Source organism: Salvia splendens, chromosome 20, assembly GCF_004379255.2.
Source record: "Salvia splendens isolate huo1 chromosome 20, SspV2, whole genome shotgun sequence".
In the NCBI taxonomy this organism is placed as follows: Eukaryota; Viridiplantae; Streptophyta; class Magnoliopsida; order Lamiales; family Lamiaceae; genus Salvia; species Salvia splendens.
The window spans coordinates 4,564,218-4,581,967 of record NC_056051.1 but is presented as its reverse complement, the minus strand read 5'-3'; the positions used below and the strand labels follow the sequence as shown (position 1 = coordinate 4,581,967).

The following is a 17,750-nucleotide window of genomic DNA, read 5'->3' as shown; positions in this document are numbered from 1 at the left end:
ATTTTTCATTTCTCTCCTAGTTTGTTTTCTCTTTCTTGTTTTGAATTTCGTGGTCTCTACCCTTTAATTTCAATTTCACTATTGGATATATTCATAATTATTAATTTTCTGATTTTTGAATTTAGAAAATGGTGGTGATATTCCAAAACCTAGCTGGTCATATTATTTTTAATTTTAGTTGATTTCTATGTCGTTTGAGGACAAAAATAATCGCTAATTAGTGGTGAAAATATCCGCCGCTGAATCTCATATTTCGGTCACTAAGGAGTTATTGGTGGATTTATTGGCAGAACGGAACCGCCACAAATTTGACTTGTGGACATTGAAAGAATAAATGAAAACATAAAATTTTATCATTGGTATATGGCCCATAAAAGAAAAGAAGTTAAGAACTAAAAAAGGAAATACATAAGCGATTTGAGTAATAGTATTAACTAAAATTATTAAGAAATGAAGAATTTGTGGAATAGAATGGAGAAAGGTGAATATCTATTTTATTAGCTTGACATTGAGGGTTTCATTGTTTTGCAATTTTCATTATTATTAATAGTATATATTAATTTAATGAAATCTGGATTTCTTTAATACATCTACCGAACATCATTCTCGTGGCATGTTTGCGTCAATTTGATTACGCAAATTGTAGAAAATCATATATATGAATACGCAAATCATATATCCACCGTTCAATCATTACTATTAATAGTATATATTAATTCCAATTTCACAACTTATACATATATGCCACATGAACTCTTGGCATAGTACTCTTTACACACAATATGAGTTCGCTATGCAACAAGCATCATAACCGATTATCGCGAATACTAACAGAAAAGGCATATGGTGGTGGACGACGTCTTTCTGTTACCGTTGTTGCATAGATCCTCTTGAGAGTAGTCGTTGCTTCTATCATGTTGATTCTTTCATGAGATGCAACGGCTAAACATTTCATTGCCAACTCAAAAATTGACAACACGCATTGCTCCTTTGCACAGAAATCCTGATCTTCTCTAGACAGCAAAGCGGCTGCAATAGGAACTGAGTTTCTTTGTAATGATTCACTTACCCACTCTTTCAACCTCATTTCCTCATCAAACATATCATCTGTTGGCTTCTTCCCTGTAAACATCTCGAGCAACATTATCCCGAAACTGTACACATCTCCTTGTGTGGACACTTTCCCTTCCATTCCCAACTCTATCCGTGCAACATGCATGATAAGCATTCGATTAAACCTTGCTATTTTTATAAAGAAAAAACTATAATATCATTGAAGATGAAAAGTTTAGAATTATGCATCACCTGGTGCTGCATACCCGATAGTCGCCAATGTTTGTGTTTGAATGACAACTTCTCCATCGTCAAAAAGTTGGCCAATACCAAAATCACCAAGATGAGCGACCATGTCTTCATCGAGCAAAACATTGCTTGGCTTTACATCACGATGGACAACTGGGCATGTATGGCCATGGTGAAGATATTCCAAGGCTGCTGCAACATCTATTGCTATCTTCAGTCTCTGGATAAGATCTAGACAATGCATGCTGGAATATAACCATCTATCCAAGCTCGCATTCGGCATATATGTGAGAACCAAAGCTTTAAACTCTGGGCTACTGTAACATCCAATAACACGAACTATATTTCTGTATCGAATGCTCCCAAGTATCTCAGTTTCAGTATAGAAGCTCCTTTCTGCTCCTTGTAGTTGCAAGTTAAAAACTTTTACTGCAACTTTCAACCCATTAGAAAGTGTTGCTTCAAATACCAAACCAAACTTCCTTTTCCAAGAAGGTTGCTATCACTAAAACCACTGGTTCCCCGCTCTAGTTCTATGTAAGAAACTCTTCTATATTCCGTCACCGGTAAAATAGCAGTGTGAAGTAGTGTTGATTTCCTCGGTTTAAATTTATTTATAAACACAAGGATGGCAATCACCATAGTCAAAGCTAAAATCACATAAGGCACTATAAATTTCATCAAGCTTTTTGATCTATGATGATTATCTGTGCATGGTGGAACTTTAAATCTTATTGGACCACAAAGGGCTAGGTTGTTGGAAAAAGATTGATCACTCAAGTTACCAAAACAACCCCTATCTGGAATTTCCCCAACCAATTTGTTGTTGGAAACATTGAAATACTCAAGAAAACGAAGGTCTTCTTATGACTTAGGTATAGATCCAGAATGGTTATTGTAAGATAAATCCAATGCTTTCAAATTTCTAACATTTGCTAAGGATTGGGGAATATATCCGTCCAACAAATTATTCGATAAGTAGAGAGATTCTAATGACTCGCATCGACCAATTGAGCTGGGGATATTACCTGAAAATTGATTAAAGGATAAGTCTAGATAGGAGATTGACTTCAAATTTCCAAGTTGAGATGACAATTGACCAATCAAATGATTTGAGGGCAAGCTCAATTCCACGAGGTCGGTAAGATTCCAGAAGTTGGGAGGGATGGTGGAATTCAACAGGTTGTAGCCTAAGTTGATGATTTTCAAGGATTGAACTTCACCTAAACACTTTGGTATTGAACCCGCAAGCACGTTTTCGTAAAGGTACAACTCCCCCAAATTATTCATTCGGCAAACGTCGTTAGGGATAGACCCTTCCAACTTATTCTTGTAATGGTGGAATGGGTCCACGCAGCTGATTACCTCCCAGTTTAATAAACAACACACTACTTAAATTTCCAATTTCAGAAGGAATGACTCCCACGATGTGACTGTTTTGTAGCCAAATACTTTGAAGAGAAGAGGAAAAGTTCCCAATTGAAGCAGGTAGGATACCATTCAGTGAATTGTCTGATACCGTCAAGTACTTCAAATTTCGACATTTAGTTAAAGAAGAGAGAAATGTCAACTCCTGAGTTGAATATTCCTCTCCGCGCAAATGATTATGTTCGAGCATTAGCATCTGAAGCTGTTTCAAATTACCAAGGTCTGGTATGGAGCCAATGAAGGAGTTACTGCTCAAGCCCAACAGTATAAGTTTGGAAGCATTGTTGATGGTGCTTGGAATTGGACCATTGAGTCTGTTAGAATACAAATAAAGTATTTCAAGATTGAGAAGTGAAATCCCCATATTTGAAGGAAGAGTACCTGAAAACTCATTGAGTGAAAAATTTTATTTCTTTAAGGTTGAATATGGAAGACTTAACAAAGTGAAAACCCAAATAAATGCAAAAATATTGATGACATACCTATTAATTCATTGTTCTTTTGTAACAAACAAATCAGAAATTTACTTTGCAAATTAAACTATATATGAAAGCACACTGACTATATAGAGCATCCATGTGTTTAGGAAAGTTGATATTTATCAGATAAGCTGTTGTAGCCCAAGTTGGGATATTTCCGGTTAAAGAGGCGTTTGCAAGGTCTAATACCTCTAGTCGTGTAAGTTTCCCTATTTCGGCTGGAATACCTACTGAAATTTTGATATTTAATGAAAGTCTACCATTGATCATCGCAAGAATTAGATGCAATTTCGATATGAAAGCTGTAAAATAAGATACTGGTACTATATTTGAACGGGATGTTACCACTGAGATTGTTGGCGGATAATGACAAGATCTCAAGATGTGTGCATTTCCATATATTTGGTGGAATGTTTCCAGACAAAATGTTGTTAGAGAGGTCGATGAATTTCAATGAAGAAATGTTGAACACTGAAGATGGAATATTTCCGGTTAGAGAGGAGGCTGGGATACTTAATGTCTTGAGCTGTGAAAGATTCCCTATTTCTTCAAGTATCACTGCATTTTTGGAAGTAGGAACATGAGAGGATGTATTTTAACACAACAGTTTGAGTATGAGCTTTGTTTGATACAGCAACCTGGTTTCATCAGATAATCATTTTTTTTTTCAAAACCATGCATCATGTAAATCATACTAGAACTTTTGTAAAAAGAACTACTGCCTCTGTCCCGAAAAAGAGTCCATAGTTGACTTGACACAAGTTTTAATAAATGTAAAATAAAAGAAGGAAATACTTAGTGGAATATGAGCCCGATCACTTGTATATATTTTAGTTTTATAATAATATGGGAGTGTAATAAGCTAGTGAAATATGGCCTGATCACATGTCTCATTTGTTAGTTGAATGATTTCTTTATAGAAACGATGTAGAAATCGTTAGAAAGAGAGCCATATGCATAATACCTCTGAAATCATTATAGCCGAGCCACAACTCTCTAAGCATACTCAAACTTCCAATTTCACTTGGGATTTTTCCACTGAAATGATTAACAGATAATTCCAAGACTTGAAGGTGGGTGCATTTCCATATGTTTGGTGGAATTTCTCCAGAAAGTTGATTGGTCCAAAGATTAAGTACTTCAATATTTGGAAGACTGTCGCACATATCACTTGGGATATTTTCAGATAAACTGTTTTTAGAGAGGTCCATGAATTTCAGTGAAAATATGTTGAACACTGAAGATGGAATATTTCCGGTAAGAGAGGAGGCTGGGATGCTTAACACCTCTAACTGTGAAAGATTCCCTATTTCTTCAGGGATCATTCCTGAAAAAATATTTTTGCCAAACAACTTCATCTTCATTTCCCATTATGCTTTTGAGTAAGTTTAGTTTGAATAGGCGTTCATGTGCTTAGCATATGTTTGATAAAAAAGACTGATTTAGTTAGAGACACATTTATTTCATCTAAACCATGTTTTCAATCATAGTAGCCGGGTAAAAATTCATTTTTAAACCCAACTATATGGTCATAAAAAGACTCTCAACATAGCACAGTTTCGACCTCCGAATTTATTGGAAAATAATTTACAGAAAAATCAAAGAAATCCTAATTTTTTAAAAATAAAATTTAGTAATATTATCAAATTGACAGCAAAATAATAAAACCAACATTCTCTATGTAATCTAAAAACCCTAGGAATTTAAAAAGAAAAAAATAAAATGACAAAAGTAAAATAAAATTTTCACAAACAATAAATTGACCGTTTTGTCGTCTGATGGCCTAATTTCATTTTCTATTGATGTTTTTGCTTTGTTATGGGAAATGTATCTAAAATTGATAATGTGACACATTTAATTTTAATGTAAAATTGATAAAGTAAGATAATTATAAAAAAATAATTAAAATATTATTAATAAATGAAACTCACTTAACTACTAAAATGGTAAAATGGAAAAATATGATTATTTTTTAAGGATGAAGGTGGTATACAGAATAGACAATATAATTGCTTTCAAATCATTTATCCATTTCAAATTATGGAATAGTAATATAGAAATCAAATGTAGAGGTAGTTAAATAGAGATGCGTTTACCTCTGAAATCGTTCACGCCCAAGTACAGCTCTTTAAGCCTACTCAAACTTCCAATTTCACTTGGGATTTTTCCATTGAAATGATTGGTAGATAATTTCAGCTCTTGAAGATGTCTGCATTTCCATATGTTTGGTGGAATTTCTCCGGAAAGTTGGTTGGCCGAAATATCAAGTGCTTCAATATTTGGGAGATTATCGCACATTTCACTCGGTAGCCAACCAGATAGGCTATTATTTCTAATTCTAATTTCTCTAAGGGAAGACACATTGAAAATAGCATATGGTATGGACCCACTTAACTGGTTATAGTTTAAGTTTAATATTTGTAACATCTGGTTCTTGGTATTGTTAGACAAAGATGAAGGGATTGTACCTAAGAAAGTATTCTTGTACAAATAGAGTTTCTCTAGACGAGGTAAACTGCCCAACCATGTTGGTATTTCTCCGGTGAATGAATTCGCTCCCACATTCATCACCTTCAAATGACGCAGTTTAGAGAGCTCAAAGGGTAAGAATCCACTGAAATTGTTGAAACTGATGTCCAAATATCTGAGAAACGTAAGGTTTCCGAGATGTGGAGCAACAGTTCCAACAAGGCCGTAGCCAGAGAGATTAAGAGCTGTGACACGGCCGTGTTTGAGGCCGCACGACACACCAATCCAATTACAGACTGATGTGTTGTTTTGGGACCAATTGGCGCTCAAGATAGCATAAGGGTCGGAAGTGATGGAGTTTTTGAAGGAAATAAGTGCATGCTTATCAGTGGTGATAGAATTCAAGGAGAGGGCAAAGCTATGTAATAACAAGACTGAAACGGCAAATGACAAAATAAAATTCTCCATTACTTTTCCGTTTAGTTTCATTCTTTATAACAGACTCTTTATAGTTATCATTTGATATAAAAGGAGTATGATTTTTAAAATTTATTTGAGTCTTCGTCAATGAAATATATATATAAGTCAAAATATGCATGTGGAATTTATTAATGGGATTCTTGTAAACGCATATATGACGATGAGAAGGATACTTGTATGTCACTTTCTGTAGCTACAAAGTGACATTGTAATGTGGAAATTTATGTGTACTAACAAAATTAAGAAACAAATGAAGATGATGTCTATATATGGGTTGAGTATTCAATGGGGAAAGCGATGGTCGTCGTTGATGCAGTAATAGAAGACAAGTCTTGGAAGCTAAGAAAAATATATTTTTGGTTTTATTTATTTCCTAATTAAGAGAATTAGTAGATGGGAGAATATTAGTTATTTTTGCTTATTATCCTTTCAGTTATTTTCTTTCCATAAGTTTAGGATTTCCCTTTGCCTATATAAAGGCCACATTGTTGATCTTAAAAGACGGACTTGGAATAATAATTTGATATTGAGTTTTTATACTCTGAAGTTCTCAATAAGTTTGAGTTCTATATTACCTGTTCAGTCATTCTCATCCCTTTCTTCGTTCTTCTGCATTATTTGGTAGTTTTGCCGGATAGAATGATACTAAGAGTTGATAAAATGATACTTTTGACTGATAAAATGATATATGTTAGGTTTATTGCATAGAATGATAGTAATGCAGAAGAACGAAGAAAGGGATGAGAATGACTGAACTGGTAGATAAAAAAGAACTCAACTAATTGAGAACTTCCGAGTATATAAACTCAATGTAAAAATATACATTCAAAGTCTGTCTTTTAAGATCAACAATGAGGCCTTTATATAGGCAAAGGGAAATCCTAAACTTATGGAAAGAAAATAACTGAAAAGATAATAAGCAAAAAATAACTAATATTTTCCATTTACTAATTCTCTTAACTAGGAAATAAATAAAACCAAAAATATATTTTTCTTAGCCTCCAAGACTTGTCTTCTATTACTGCATCATACTCCCCTTCTTGAAAAAGACTCGTCATCGAGTCTACTTTGTCTCCATCATTATCCCAGTTTGTATATGAAGCTTTGGAAAAATCTTCCATTTCAACATTAGGCAAAGCCGTGTGATTAGCTGAATGAAAATTGAACTTGGTCAATTTGAGTCCCTCAAATTCTACATCTAGAAATGGCTTTCCATATGCTTCATACCCATTGGTAATCCTCTTACTGTAAGCTCTCGAGCTAATGGCTCCATTTATAGCAATCTGTTACGGACGTCCTCCGTAACGAGGCCGGATGGCTAACTTCTCGGAGAGATAAGGTGATCGAACCTTCGACGTGCTCGAAGGAAAGCTCACGAATTGCTGATTTTCGGACGTTCTCCGATGAACAACAATTTGGAAACGAAATATGATATTCTTGTTACTCAAGACAAGTTTGTGGAAAATAATATATTCATTGAATGATTAGAATGATAACAAGCTCTCCTATTTATAGTACTACTATAATTGGGATATGGATATGATCGTATCAACTCCCCCACGGTTGAAATACACCTTGTCCTCAAGTTGGGAACCACGAACCACTTATGAGAGTTGAAAGCCAAAGCTTTGGCGAGACGTCTCCTCCTGGATCAAACACATATCGAACAACTGAATATCTCCATTTATCACCTTTGTCAAAAATCAACAAAGGAGACCCGATTTTTTTGGAAAAATTCCTTGCCAAATCGAAAAGCTTGTTCACGCCTCCAAGAATGTTCGAATCCAACATGTCATTGCGCGGAGGGATCAACCTTGCATCGGTATCGGGCGATGTTGATCGATGATTCATACTTGTAACATCACTAATACTCAAATCCACATAGACACCAACAATTATGCACAAACCGGCGTAAGCATTATCTCCTTTCTTGCCCCAACAATTCTCAACAATAGATTTGGATTGCACTTGAACAACAGGGAATGAGGAGATGACCTTCAGCACTTCCTCTATGGAATCGTCCTCCTCTACATATGCCTCTTCCTCATTCTTTTTACTTGAATCATGAAGACCATCATCGTCATCAATTTTATCCACCTCTATAGCTCGTACTTCATCATCTACTAATTTCTTTTCATTGAGCCGCAAGTCAACTTGATTCAACACTTTTGCATCACTCTCCAAGTATTTCTCTTCACAAGAAACAAGCTTCGTAGCGGAGTGGAGGCTCGGGGAACGCAGGCAGGAGGGCGGGCGTTGGAGCAGGGGCTGCTTCACAGTAGTGGGCAATTCGAGGTAGGCCGCAGCTTGACGGAGGTGAGTCGTAGGATGGCCGCAGGATGACGATCGTTGCTGATCCATGTGCAGCGGCGGGGGCGGTGCAGCGTGGTGGCGACTTGGCCGTGGTTGTTGGTCGAGCACGTGCTGCAGCGGTGGCTTCTAGTCGAGAACGAGCTGTGGATGTGCGGGGGTACGAGGGCTTGGGAATGTGGGGTGCAGGTGCCGGTTCCAGGTTTGGGGCTGCTCTCGCTGCTGTCCAGTATACGAGCTAGGTGGGATTCGCGACGGCACGTCTGAATCAGCGTGAAGAAAGCCACGGGGGCCGAAAGAGGGGCGCGTCGTGTATTTTGACGCGGGAGTGTCAGATGCTCCACGATGCGTCGGGCCATAGAACAGTTCTGGTTCTGGTACAGGCTGTGGCGGTGGTTCTGACAGCGGAGGAGCGCGAATCTCTTCCACACGTCCACCGGAGGTGCGGGAGGGCGGATCCCAGCAAGTCCGGCGACGCCTCGATCCGGAATAGAAGTCCACATAGTGTTGTTGTTCGGACTCGTCCATCCCCAGGTACCGGTCCTGCGGCCTGTCCCAGCACGTGCGGTGCCGAGGCTCGGGGCGATCGCGGTACGACGCCCGATGAACGTTCTGCTGCGGAAAACGGTCGTCGCGCCAATGTAATGCGCGGGCAGCGCCTCGTCGACGATGGATATCCCCACCACGGTCTCGTTGTCCGTGGATGAAAGGCCGGTGGACATCGTCTTCTGCCGCCCAAGCGTCGCGCGGGGAGTGATACCCTTCGTCATCAAGTTCGTCCGAGAAATAGGGGGGATCAGGTTCGGGCGCTTCCAACTTCTCCAGCCTGAGTTCCATTCTGTCAAATCGCGCCAAGATCTTCTCCAACCCGGTGGAGAAAATCGCGGTTGTTCCTGCCACATCGTGCGGCGCCTCGGAGGCCGCCTGGAAATCGCGCCGCGGATATCGCGACTGATCGTCGCTGCGTGAAGCGCTTGTGGACGCGCGGCGCGAAGAGTCTCTGATTGTGACTTGCGCATTGCCTCCGGTGAGGAACCCCGTCGGCGGTATACGTTCATCCGATCCAGCGCTGGACGTCCTCATGTTAGGAGGCCCTTGAGGAGATTGCCATTGAGCTACTTCTATTAAGGATATTGGTGGTGAATAGGTTATTGATGAAGAAGGTGGAGGATTAGGCGTGGCTGTGATGGTGGTGCTGCGACTGTTTTTTTTTTTTTTTTTTTTTTTTTTTTTTTGATATGGAGGATGAGTACGGGATGAAAGCACCAGTTGTTACGGACGTCCTCCGTAACGAGGCCGGATGGCTAACTTCTCGGAGAGATAAGGTGATCGAACCTTCGACGTGCTCGAAGGAAAGCTCACGAATTGCTGATTTTCGGACGTTCTCCGATGAACAACAATTTGGAAACGAAATATGATATTCTTGTTACTCAAGACAAGTTTGTGGAAAATAATATATTCATTGAATGATTAGAATGATAACAAGCTCTCCTATTTATAGTACTACTATAATTGGGATATGGATATGATCGTATCACAATCATGCAAGCATCCTTTACAAATTCTACCAAATACCATGCTACAAAACCTTGAGACCACCTAGATTCAAAACGCTTCCCATCCAATATCTCAAGATTCAGTTCTCCACTATATTTTCGTCTACGAATACCACCAAAATCAGCAAAGTCGAACGACATCCCGACTTGGGGATAGATCTGCCCAAGAGGAAACAAAACCGAGGACAAGATTATGTAATTGCTAGAACAAAAACCCCATCCAATTTTCCTGATCACATCCCTTATCGCCACTAAGTTATCCCCACACCCAATTTTCTTCTTATCAATTTCAATCTCAACAGCAACCCAGCACAAATGAATATCCCAAACAGAAAATGCTTCTCGAACAGTGCTAAATGCATCATTAAACTCACGCATCTCCACGTAATCAACCAAAGAATCAACAGATTGGCCAATTGGCAAAAACAGAACAACCAAATTAGAAGGAATTTTCACTAAACCTCCATCTGGAAATTCACAATCACGTGAGAACTTAACCTGGTCACTCTCCCACGCGTAGTCGTGAACTAATTGATGATCACCAGCGCCGTCAAAAATCCCAAACATGAACCCAAGGAGGCGGTTTGCCCCTTCAGCCTCATCGTCATCAACGGCAACGCCCTCTTCCTCGGCAGCATCGTCAAATTTCACGGGAGGAGGCGGCGATTTGCTCATCAATCCAGGGAGCTCATAGAATATATCCTCGTCGTATACGGGCTTATCATATGTTGGCATCGATAATATATCTTCGTCGTATACGGGCTTATCATACACCGGCATCGATCTGGGGAGCTCATAGAATATATCTTCGTCGTATGCAGGCGTATCATACACCGGCATCGACAATATATTGTTATTATCATTCTTCGACGGTTCATCCGCATCAGATGATGTGAAGACGTCGTTTAATATTGGATCGTCTATCGAACGACGCTCCGACGCAATAGACCTCATCGGGTTGGATTTCCCCCAACGCTTCTCCAGTCGCGCCAATCGTCGCTGTAGGTCTCGAACCTGTTGTCGCAGATCACCATTCTCGATGTCGCGCTGCAGGTCTCGAACCTGTTGTCTCAGATCTGTTGGTTTTTGGGGATTACAAGAGATAAAATGCGGGCGTAATACAAACCAAAAGAAGGAATACAGAATGGAAACTGAACTAAATGAAATTACAACTGAAATTCGAAACAGATTAACCGTGAAACAGTTGTTAGCCGAGTCGAGGAGGCCTCTTCCCGCAAGACGAGATATGCCCCGGTAGTGCTCTCGGTTTGGCGTGTCGTCCCCAAAGGTAAAACGGCTACGTCTCTGGTGAAGCAGCACCGCTATCAGCAGAGCTCCGGCGGACGGGATGGAGGAGAGGGCAGAGCTTCGACAGAAAGACAATACAGAGAGGGAGAGAGCTTATGATGCAGATGCTTGTGAATGTTATAGTGCAGATGCATGGAGTGGCTAGCCTATTTATAGGCTCGGTCCACTGCCGTGGGTCAATAGCCATGAAGGCTCATCATGGCAGATTCGTAACCGCCGACGGTTACGAGCGTGTGGCAGGAGTGTGCCTTTCGCGTGCGGAGCGTGTGCTTTTCTCTCGTGGCAGCTCTGACTGTGCCACGCTTGACGACGTGTCAAGCCACTTGGATTGCTGACTCTGCGGTGGTCTAAAAAGATTAAGTTTGGGCTAGGGACAAGTCCAAGCACCAAGCCCAAAGACCACCCAAATACCAATTGCCAAGATCCAAGTCCAAGTCCAAGTCCAAGATCAAGATCGGGATCGAGATCGAGATCGGAATCGGGATCAGGCCCGAAGCCCTAGGCCCACGGCCCGTGACCGCAACCAAGAGCACGTGCACGGGCACGGACTCGGGCTCGGGCGGCGGCGGCGGCGCCGCGCGCGTGTGCGCGCGTGTGGGCTCTTTCACCCATCTTGGTCCACTATAATTATTAAGTAGCATAAAGTCACTTAATTTAAACACATTAAAAAATGTGTTAATCCTCTAATGTGGGATAATTAACACTAGTTAATTATTCCCTAAGCTCCAACTCCAAGCTTTAATTAAAAGCTAATTATGCCCAACTTTAATCCACTATTTCTCACTCACCGGAAATCGGATTTGAGAAAGTGAATATACTACATTTATCTACGTAAAATGTAGATAGACGCTATGTCATTTAATTTCACAAAATTAAATGTCTCGTCACATTTATTATTTGGTCAAAATCCATTGACCGGGCATATTTAATCCTTGATTTTTACAATCCCCCACATGAGTGGAAATAGCCGAATGCATATGCATGCAGACACAAGCTCAACCCTAGAGAGGTATATAAGCATAAGGATAGGTAGTTGTTGGCTTTGAACCTTCCATAGTCGACACCATCGGATACACAGACGGCTTAGTAGAGCGATGCCTTGAACTAATCCCCCACGGCGTGCACCGAGACAATGGTGTTAACGCTTAAACACCTCAACCTCATCCGTTCTCACGTTTTGTGTCCGTTGCGATCTTGGACCCCACTTTGGATTCATAAGTACGTTTTATGAAGTGACCACACTTCGCACTTACATAGGTGATTCTTAGTCAAGTGCCTTGCCATACTTGGTCTCTTTGAGAAGTCCATCTCCTTGAGATCTTTAAGAACCATTAAAAGTCATAGACTTAGCCTTTACCACTAGGGAAGTTCTCCAACACTTTATTGCTCTCTGGGGAATAGATATAGTTGAGTGTTTCTCATAAACTCTCATAGGAAATAGATATAGTTGAGTGTTTCTCATAAACTCTCATAGCTTAGTTGTCCCTTTGAACCAAGTTCTTGGGATCTCCAGTCATCATGGTTGGGTTTCCACTATGATAATTCCTTAGTTTGTGGATTTCAAACCCATTCCCTCTAGCAACTTATTCATTTGATCACGGTTTAACCCATTAGTTAGCGGATCCGCTAGATTATCTATTGACTTCACATAGTCAATTGTAATCACCCCTGTTGTGATAAAATGTCTCACGGTGTTATGTCGTCGACGTATATGTCGAGACTTACCGTTATAGAAACCATTGTTTGCCCTTCCAATAGCCGCTTGGCTATCGCAGTGGATCAACACTGGTGGCACTGGCTTAGACCAACATGAAATATCTTCAAGGAAGTTGTTAAGCCACTCGGCTTCCTCACCGCTTTATCTAAGGCAATGAACTCCGATTCCATTGTTGATCGGGCTATACATGTCTGTTTTGTGGATTTCCACGATACAGCTCCACCCCCAATAGTAAAGACGTATCCACTTGTTGAAAGTGAGTTTCTATTATCGGATATCCAATTGGCATCACAGTACCCTTCAAGTACCGGGGGGTATCTCGAGAAGTGTAGCCCAAGATTTTGAGTATGTTTTAAATATCTCAAAACCCTCACAAGAGCTCTCCAATGCTCTTTGCTTGGATTGCTCGTGTAACGACTCAACTTGTTCACGGCACAAGCAATGTCAGGTCGAGTGCAATTAGTCAAGTACATAATGCATCCGATCACCCGTGCATACTCTTCTTGTGCAACGGGCTCGCCTTTGTTCTTGCTCAAGTGAACGTCGAGTTCAATTGGAGTCTTAACTGGCGCGCCATCATAGGCTTTGAATTTATTCAATATCTTCTCAACATAATGTGATTGTGTTAAGATGATTCCATCAGACGTTCTTAGAATCTTCATTCCAAGAATTACATCGGCTAGACCCATGTCTTTCATGTCAAAGTTTCTCTTTAACATGGCCTTTATATCGTTAATTACTTGAGTGTTTTTACCTAAGATTAACATATCATCAACGTATAGACACACTATAATATGGCCGTTATTAGTGCTCTTGATGTAGACACATTTGTCGCACTCTTTGATTTTGAACCCATTTGATAACATCACATTATCAAACTTCAAGTTCCATTGCAATGGCGCTTGTTTCAATCCATATAGAGACTTTACGAGCCTGCATATCTTTTTCTCTTGTCCAGGTACTACAAACCATTCGGGCTGCTCCATATATATTTCATCTTCTAATTCACCATTTAGAAACGCGGTCTTTACATCCATTTGATGAATCTCAAGATTGTGCAATGCAGCAATAGCGAGAAGCACTCGGATAGATGTAATCCTTGTTACAGGTGAATATGTATCGAAAAAGTCATGCCCTTCCTTTTGTTTAAAACCCTTTACTACTAATCGGTCTTTATACTTATCTACTGTTCCATCGGCCTTAAACTTTCTTTTAAGGACCCGTTTGCATCCTAAAGGTTTAGCACCTTCGGGAAAATCAACCAACACCCACGTGTGGTTTAGCAAAATTGAATCAATTTCCATTTGAACAGCTTCTCTCCAATGTAACCCGTCTGGGCCATCGAATGTTACTTTTATAGATGTCGGTTCTTCATCTAACATAAAAGCAATGTAGTCAGGACCAAATGTTTTTGGTGTTCTGACCCTACTACCACGTCTTAGTGTTGTATCATTTGGATCGGGCCTTACACGCTTGCGCGATTCAGGTTCCGCATCAACTGATTTAGAACTAGTGGCTTCTTCTTCCACTGGTTTAGAACTGGTGGCTTCTTCAATTCTTGTCTCAGAATTGGTTAAGACTTTTTCTTTGTCTTTGCAAGGAAATGTATTTTCGAGAAATACGGCATTCCTTGACTCAATTGTTGTTCCTACGGTTATAGTCGATATTTCAGACTTGTCAACAACAAATCGATATGCACTACTATTAAGTGCATATCCAATGAAGATTCAATCAACCGTCTTAGGTCCAAGTCCAAGTCCAAGTCTCGGGATCGGGATCGGGGCCCGAGGCCCGCGACCACGAGCACGAGCACGGGCTCGGGCTCGGGTGGGCGGGCGGCGGCGGCGCCGCGCGCGTGTGCGCGCGTGTGGGCTCTTTCACCCATCTTGGTCCACTATAATTATTAAGTAACATAAAGTCACTTAATTTAAACACATTAAAAGATGTGTTAATCATCCAATGTGGGATAATTAACACTAGTTAATTATTCCCTAAGCTCCAACTCCAAGCTTTAATTAAAAGCTAATTATGCTCAACTTTAATCCACTATTTCTCACTCACCGGAAATCGGATTTGAGAAAGTGAATATACTACATTTATCTACGTAAAATGTAGATAGACGCTATGTCATTTAATTTCACAAAATTAAATGTCTCGTCACATTTATTATTTGGTCAAAATCCATTGACCGGGTATATTTAATCCATGATTTTTACAAGATCATCGTTCTCGATGTCGCGCAGAGCACGCTGTCGTGCAGCCTCTTCGTTTGGGAGATCTCCACGTCCCCCACCACGACCGCCACCACGAGCATCGCCACATCTGCCGCCATGTCTACGTTCAACCATTGATAATCGCCCTGGATCGTGATACCAAATAATGCAGAAGAACGAAGAAAGGGATGAGAATGACTGAACTGGTAATATAGAACTCAAACTTATTGAGAACTTCGGAGTATATCAATATCAAATTATTATTCAAAGTCTGTCTTTTAAGATCAACAATGTGGCCTTTATATAGGCAAAGGGAAATCCTAAACTTATGGTAAGAAAATAACTGAAAAGATAATAAGCAAAAATAACTAATATTCTTCCATCTACTAATTCTCTTAACTAGGAAATAAATAAAATCAAAAATATAGTTTTGTTAGTATCCGAGACTTGTCTTCTATTAGTGCATCAGTCGTGTCAACTCAACTTGCCACACTTTTATTTTTTGTTTAAAATAATGCAAACAAATGGAGTATACGAGATATGAATATTTTGTATGTTGTTTCAATTAAATTCATATATCGAGATATTAAGATTTTGTATGTGGTTTCAATTAAATTCATATTTCGAGATATTAAGACTTTGCATGTGGTTTCAATTAAATTCACAAATATGAAGATAAAATGATTGACTAAGCAATGTTCGTCGTCGTCCAATGTCGAAGTATAATTAGAAGATTTTTATATATAAAAATGGAATAATATAAAAATGTCACCAATGTCGAAGTATAATTAAGTTGGTAGAACACTTATCTTCTAATCGATACGTTGGAGTTGCGGGTAGATGCCGAAAAATATATGGAGGTTAACTTTTATAAATATTGAGTTTGAGATTTTGAAAAACTAATTTTCTTACCATTTGACTAGATGATCATTATTCATTAGTTCTATATAAGGATTATATATCCATTATCCCAATTTCAGTAGTATAAGTTCTTTTGGAGTGCAAAAAAAACAAAACTGTTAAGGTTTTGTCCAAATTAAATAATATCATATTAATGTGGAGTTCGGTTATACATCATAGCATCGATCAGTGAATCGCCAGTGGGTCTTACAAAATATGAGAACCATTTGATATTTGAATGATTGAAGATGTATGATGAGTGCACATGTAAATTTAAGGTGTTGACTGAATCAAAGATCCATATGAACATGGGCAGATCTATTCATGCCTTAGGAGGGGCATTTGCCCCACCTCATATTTTCTCCCCTATATAAATATTGCCATTCAATTTTTCGGTAAATGCCCCTTCTCAAATTTTTAAATTTTCTTTATATACAAATGCGCCTTCTCGTGGAAGTTGTACTGTTGTGTACGTGTTGTGTGTGTTTGCAAACGTGAAATGCATTTGTTGTGTTTCACTAAACGAATGTGTTTCTTCAACTTGATCATTGTGGTCCCAAATGTAAAATGTGGTTTTGAATTTAGAGTACTCTTCACACTAAATTTTATAATTGATCACATAAAATGCCAATAAAATCAGTCACCCAATTACAAACTATACTAATTGTATAACCATTCGTGATTGATTAGAAAAGATTGATTGTTTGAGCATGTTTGTCAATGGCAAAATTAAAAATTGGTGCGGCTAAGTGTAAAAATGCTAATTAAATAAATTAGGTGATTCAACTGTTTGTGCTAAATAATCAGGAAATTAAATTCTCAGCCTTTACAAAGATTTATTATCATAACGAAATAACTAATCGGAGGATCAATAATTAATTTATTCTGAAAACTAATCACAAGGGAATTAGTTCGATAAGCCTAATACTCCAATTATCTAAGAAAACCCCTCATATTTATTAATTATAGTCCAACCTCAGAATAGCCTTTACCCCAAAACTTAACATATCATAAATGGCTCAATTTTGAATTTGGAGCCCAAAAGCTCATTTATATGACAGCCATTCAAGAATTTACTCTTGGGCTTATTAGGCTTCTCCAAGTGGACTTCATAAACATGAGTTGGGCTGAAGAGTGTCTTAATTCACTTTATTTATTTGTTAGGCCCAAATATATACACACTTAATTTCTTAGATTTCATTACTTTAGTTTAGACTCATGCCTTGTACAACATTCCATTTGCACATATGATCCTTTGAGGAATTCACATCATTTGCTATTTCGGACACTTTTATTCGAGTATTTAAAACGCGAAACGAACTTGACTTCTTTGATAACATTCAGCTAAAAGTTTGGCATTCTTTTGAAAATAACTAAAAAAAGAAATCAGGGGGTTACAACAATGTTCTATTCTATTTTTGTTCTCTCTCTTCTAAGTATTCAACCTCAAGTAACAATATTATTTGTAGTGTATGGAGGGAGTATTTCATAACAAGATTGAAAGAGCAAATTAAAAGATACAATTCTCCATTGCTATATAAAAAATAGAGTCTTCTGAAAAGGAAAAAAAGAAATGAATAATTTGGGG

General features: G+C 39.0%; 1 protein-coding gene across 4 annotated transcripts; it reads right to left on the bottom strand.

The window, feature by feature from the left end:
- Window positions 1-722: 722 nt before the first annotated feature.
- Window positions 723-6,155, bottom strand: LOC121780800 (LRR receptor-like serine/threonine-protein kinase FLS2). Of its 4 annotated transcripts, XM_042178429.1 has the most exons (5): window positions 5,306-6,155; window positions 4,174-4,536; window positions 3,555-3,767; window positions 1,306-3,111; window positions 723-1,200 (listed from the first exon to the last, which is right to left on the bottom strand). In XM_042178429.1, the coding sequence occupies exons 1-4, from the start codon at window positions 6,144-6,146 to the stop codon at window positions 2,627-2,629; spliced, it is 1,902 nt and encodes a 633-aa protein (XP_042034363.1). In that variant the 5' UTR covers window positions 6,147-6,155; the 3' UTR covers window positions 723-1,200; window positions 1,306-2,626. The 4 variants fall into 4 exon arrangements, with proteins under 4 accessions (XP_042034363.1, XP_042034364.1, XP_042034366.1 ...); XM_042178430.1 differs by lacking the exon at window positions 3,555-3,767; XM_042178431.1 differs by lacking the exon at window positions 723-1,200 and having other exon boundaries at window positions 2,914-3,044.
- Between the last annotated feature and the right edge of the window lie 11,595 nt (window positions 6,156-17,750).

Coding starts and splice junctions, on each gene's coding strand:
- LOC121780800 (XM_042178429.1), bottom strand. CDS start 6,146: ATGGAGAATTTTATTTTGTCATTTGCCGTTTCAGTCTTGTTATTACAT. Junction 4,537..5,305: donor GGGCGTGAACGATTTCAGAG/GTAAACGCATCT, acceptor ATATTTTTTCAG/GAATGATCCCTGAAGAAATA. Junction 3,112..3,554: donor ATCCGCCAACAATCTCAGTG/GTAACATCCCGT, acceptor ATGAGTTTTCAG/GTACTCTTCCTTCAAATATG.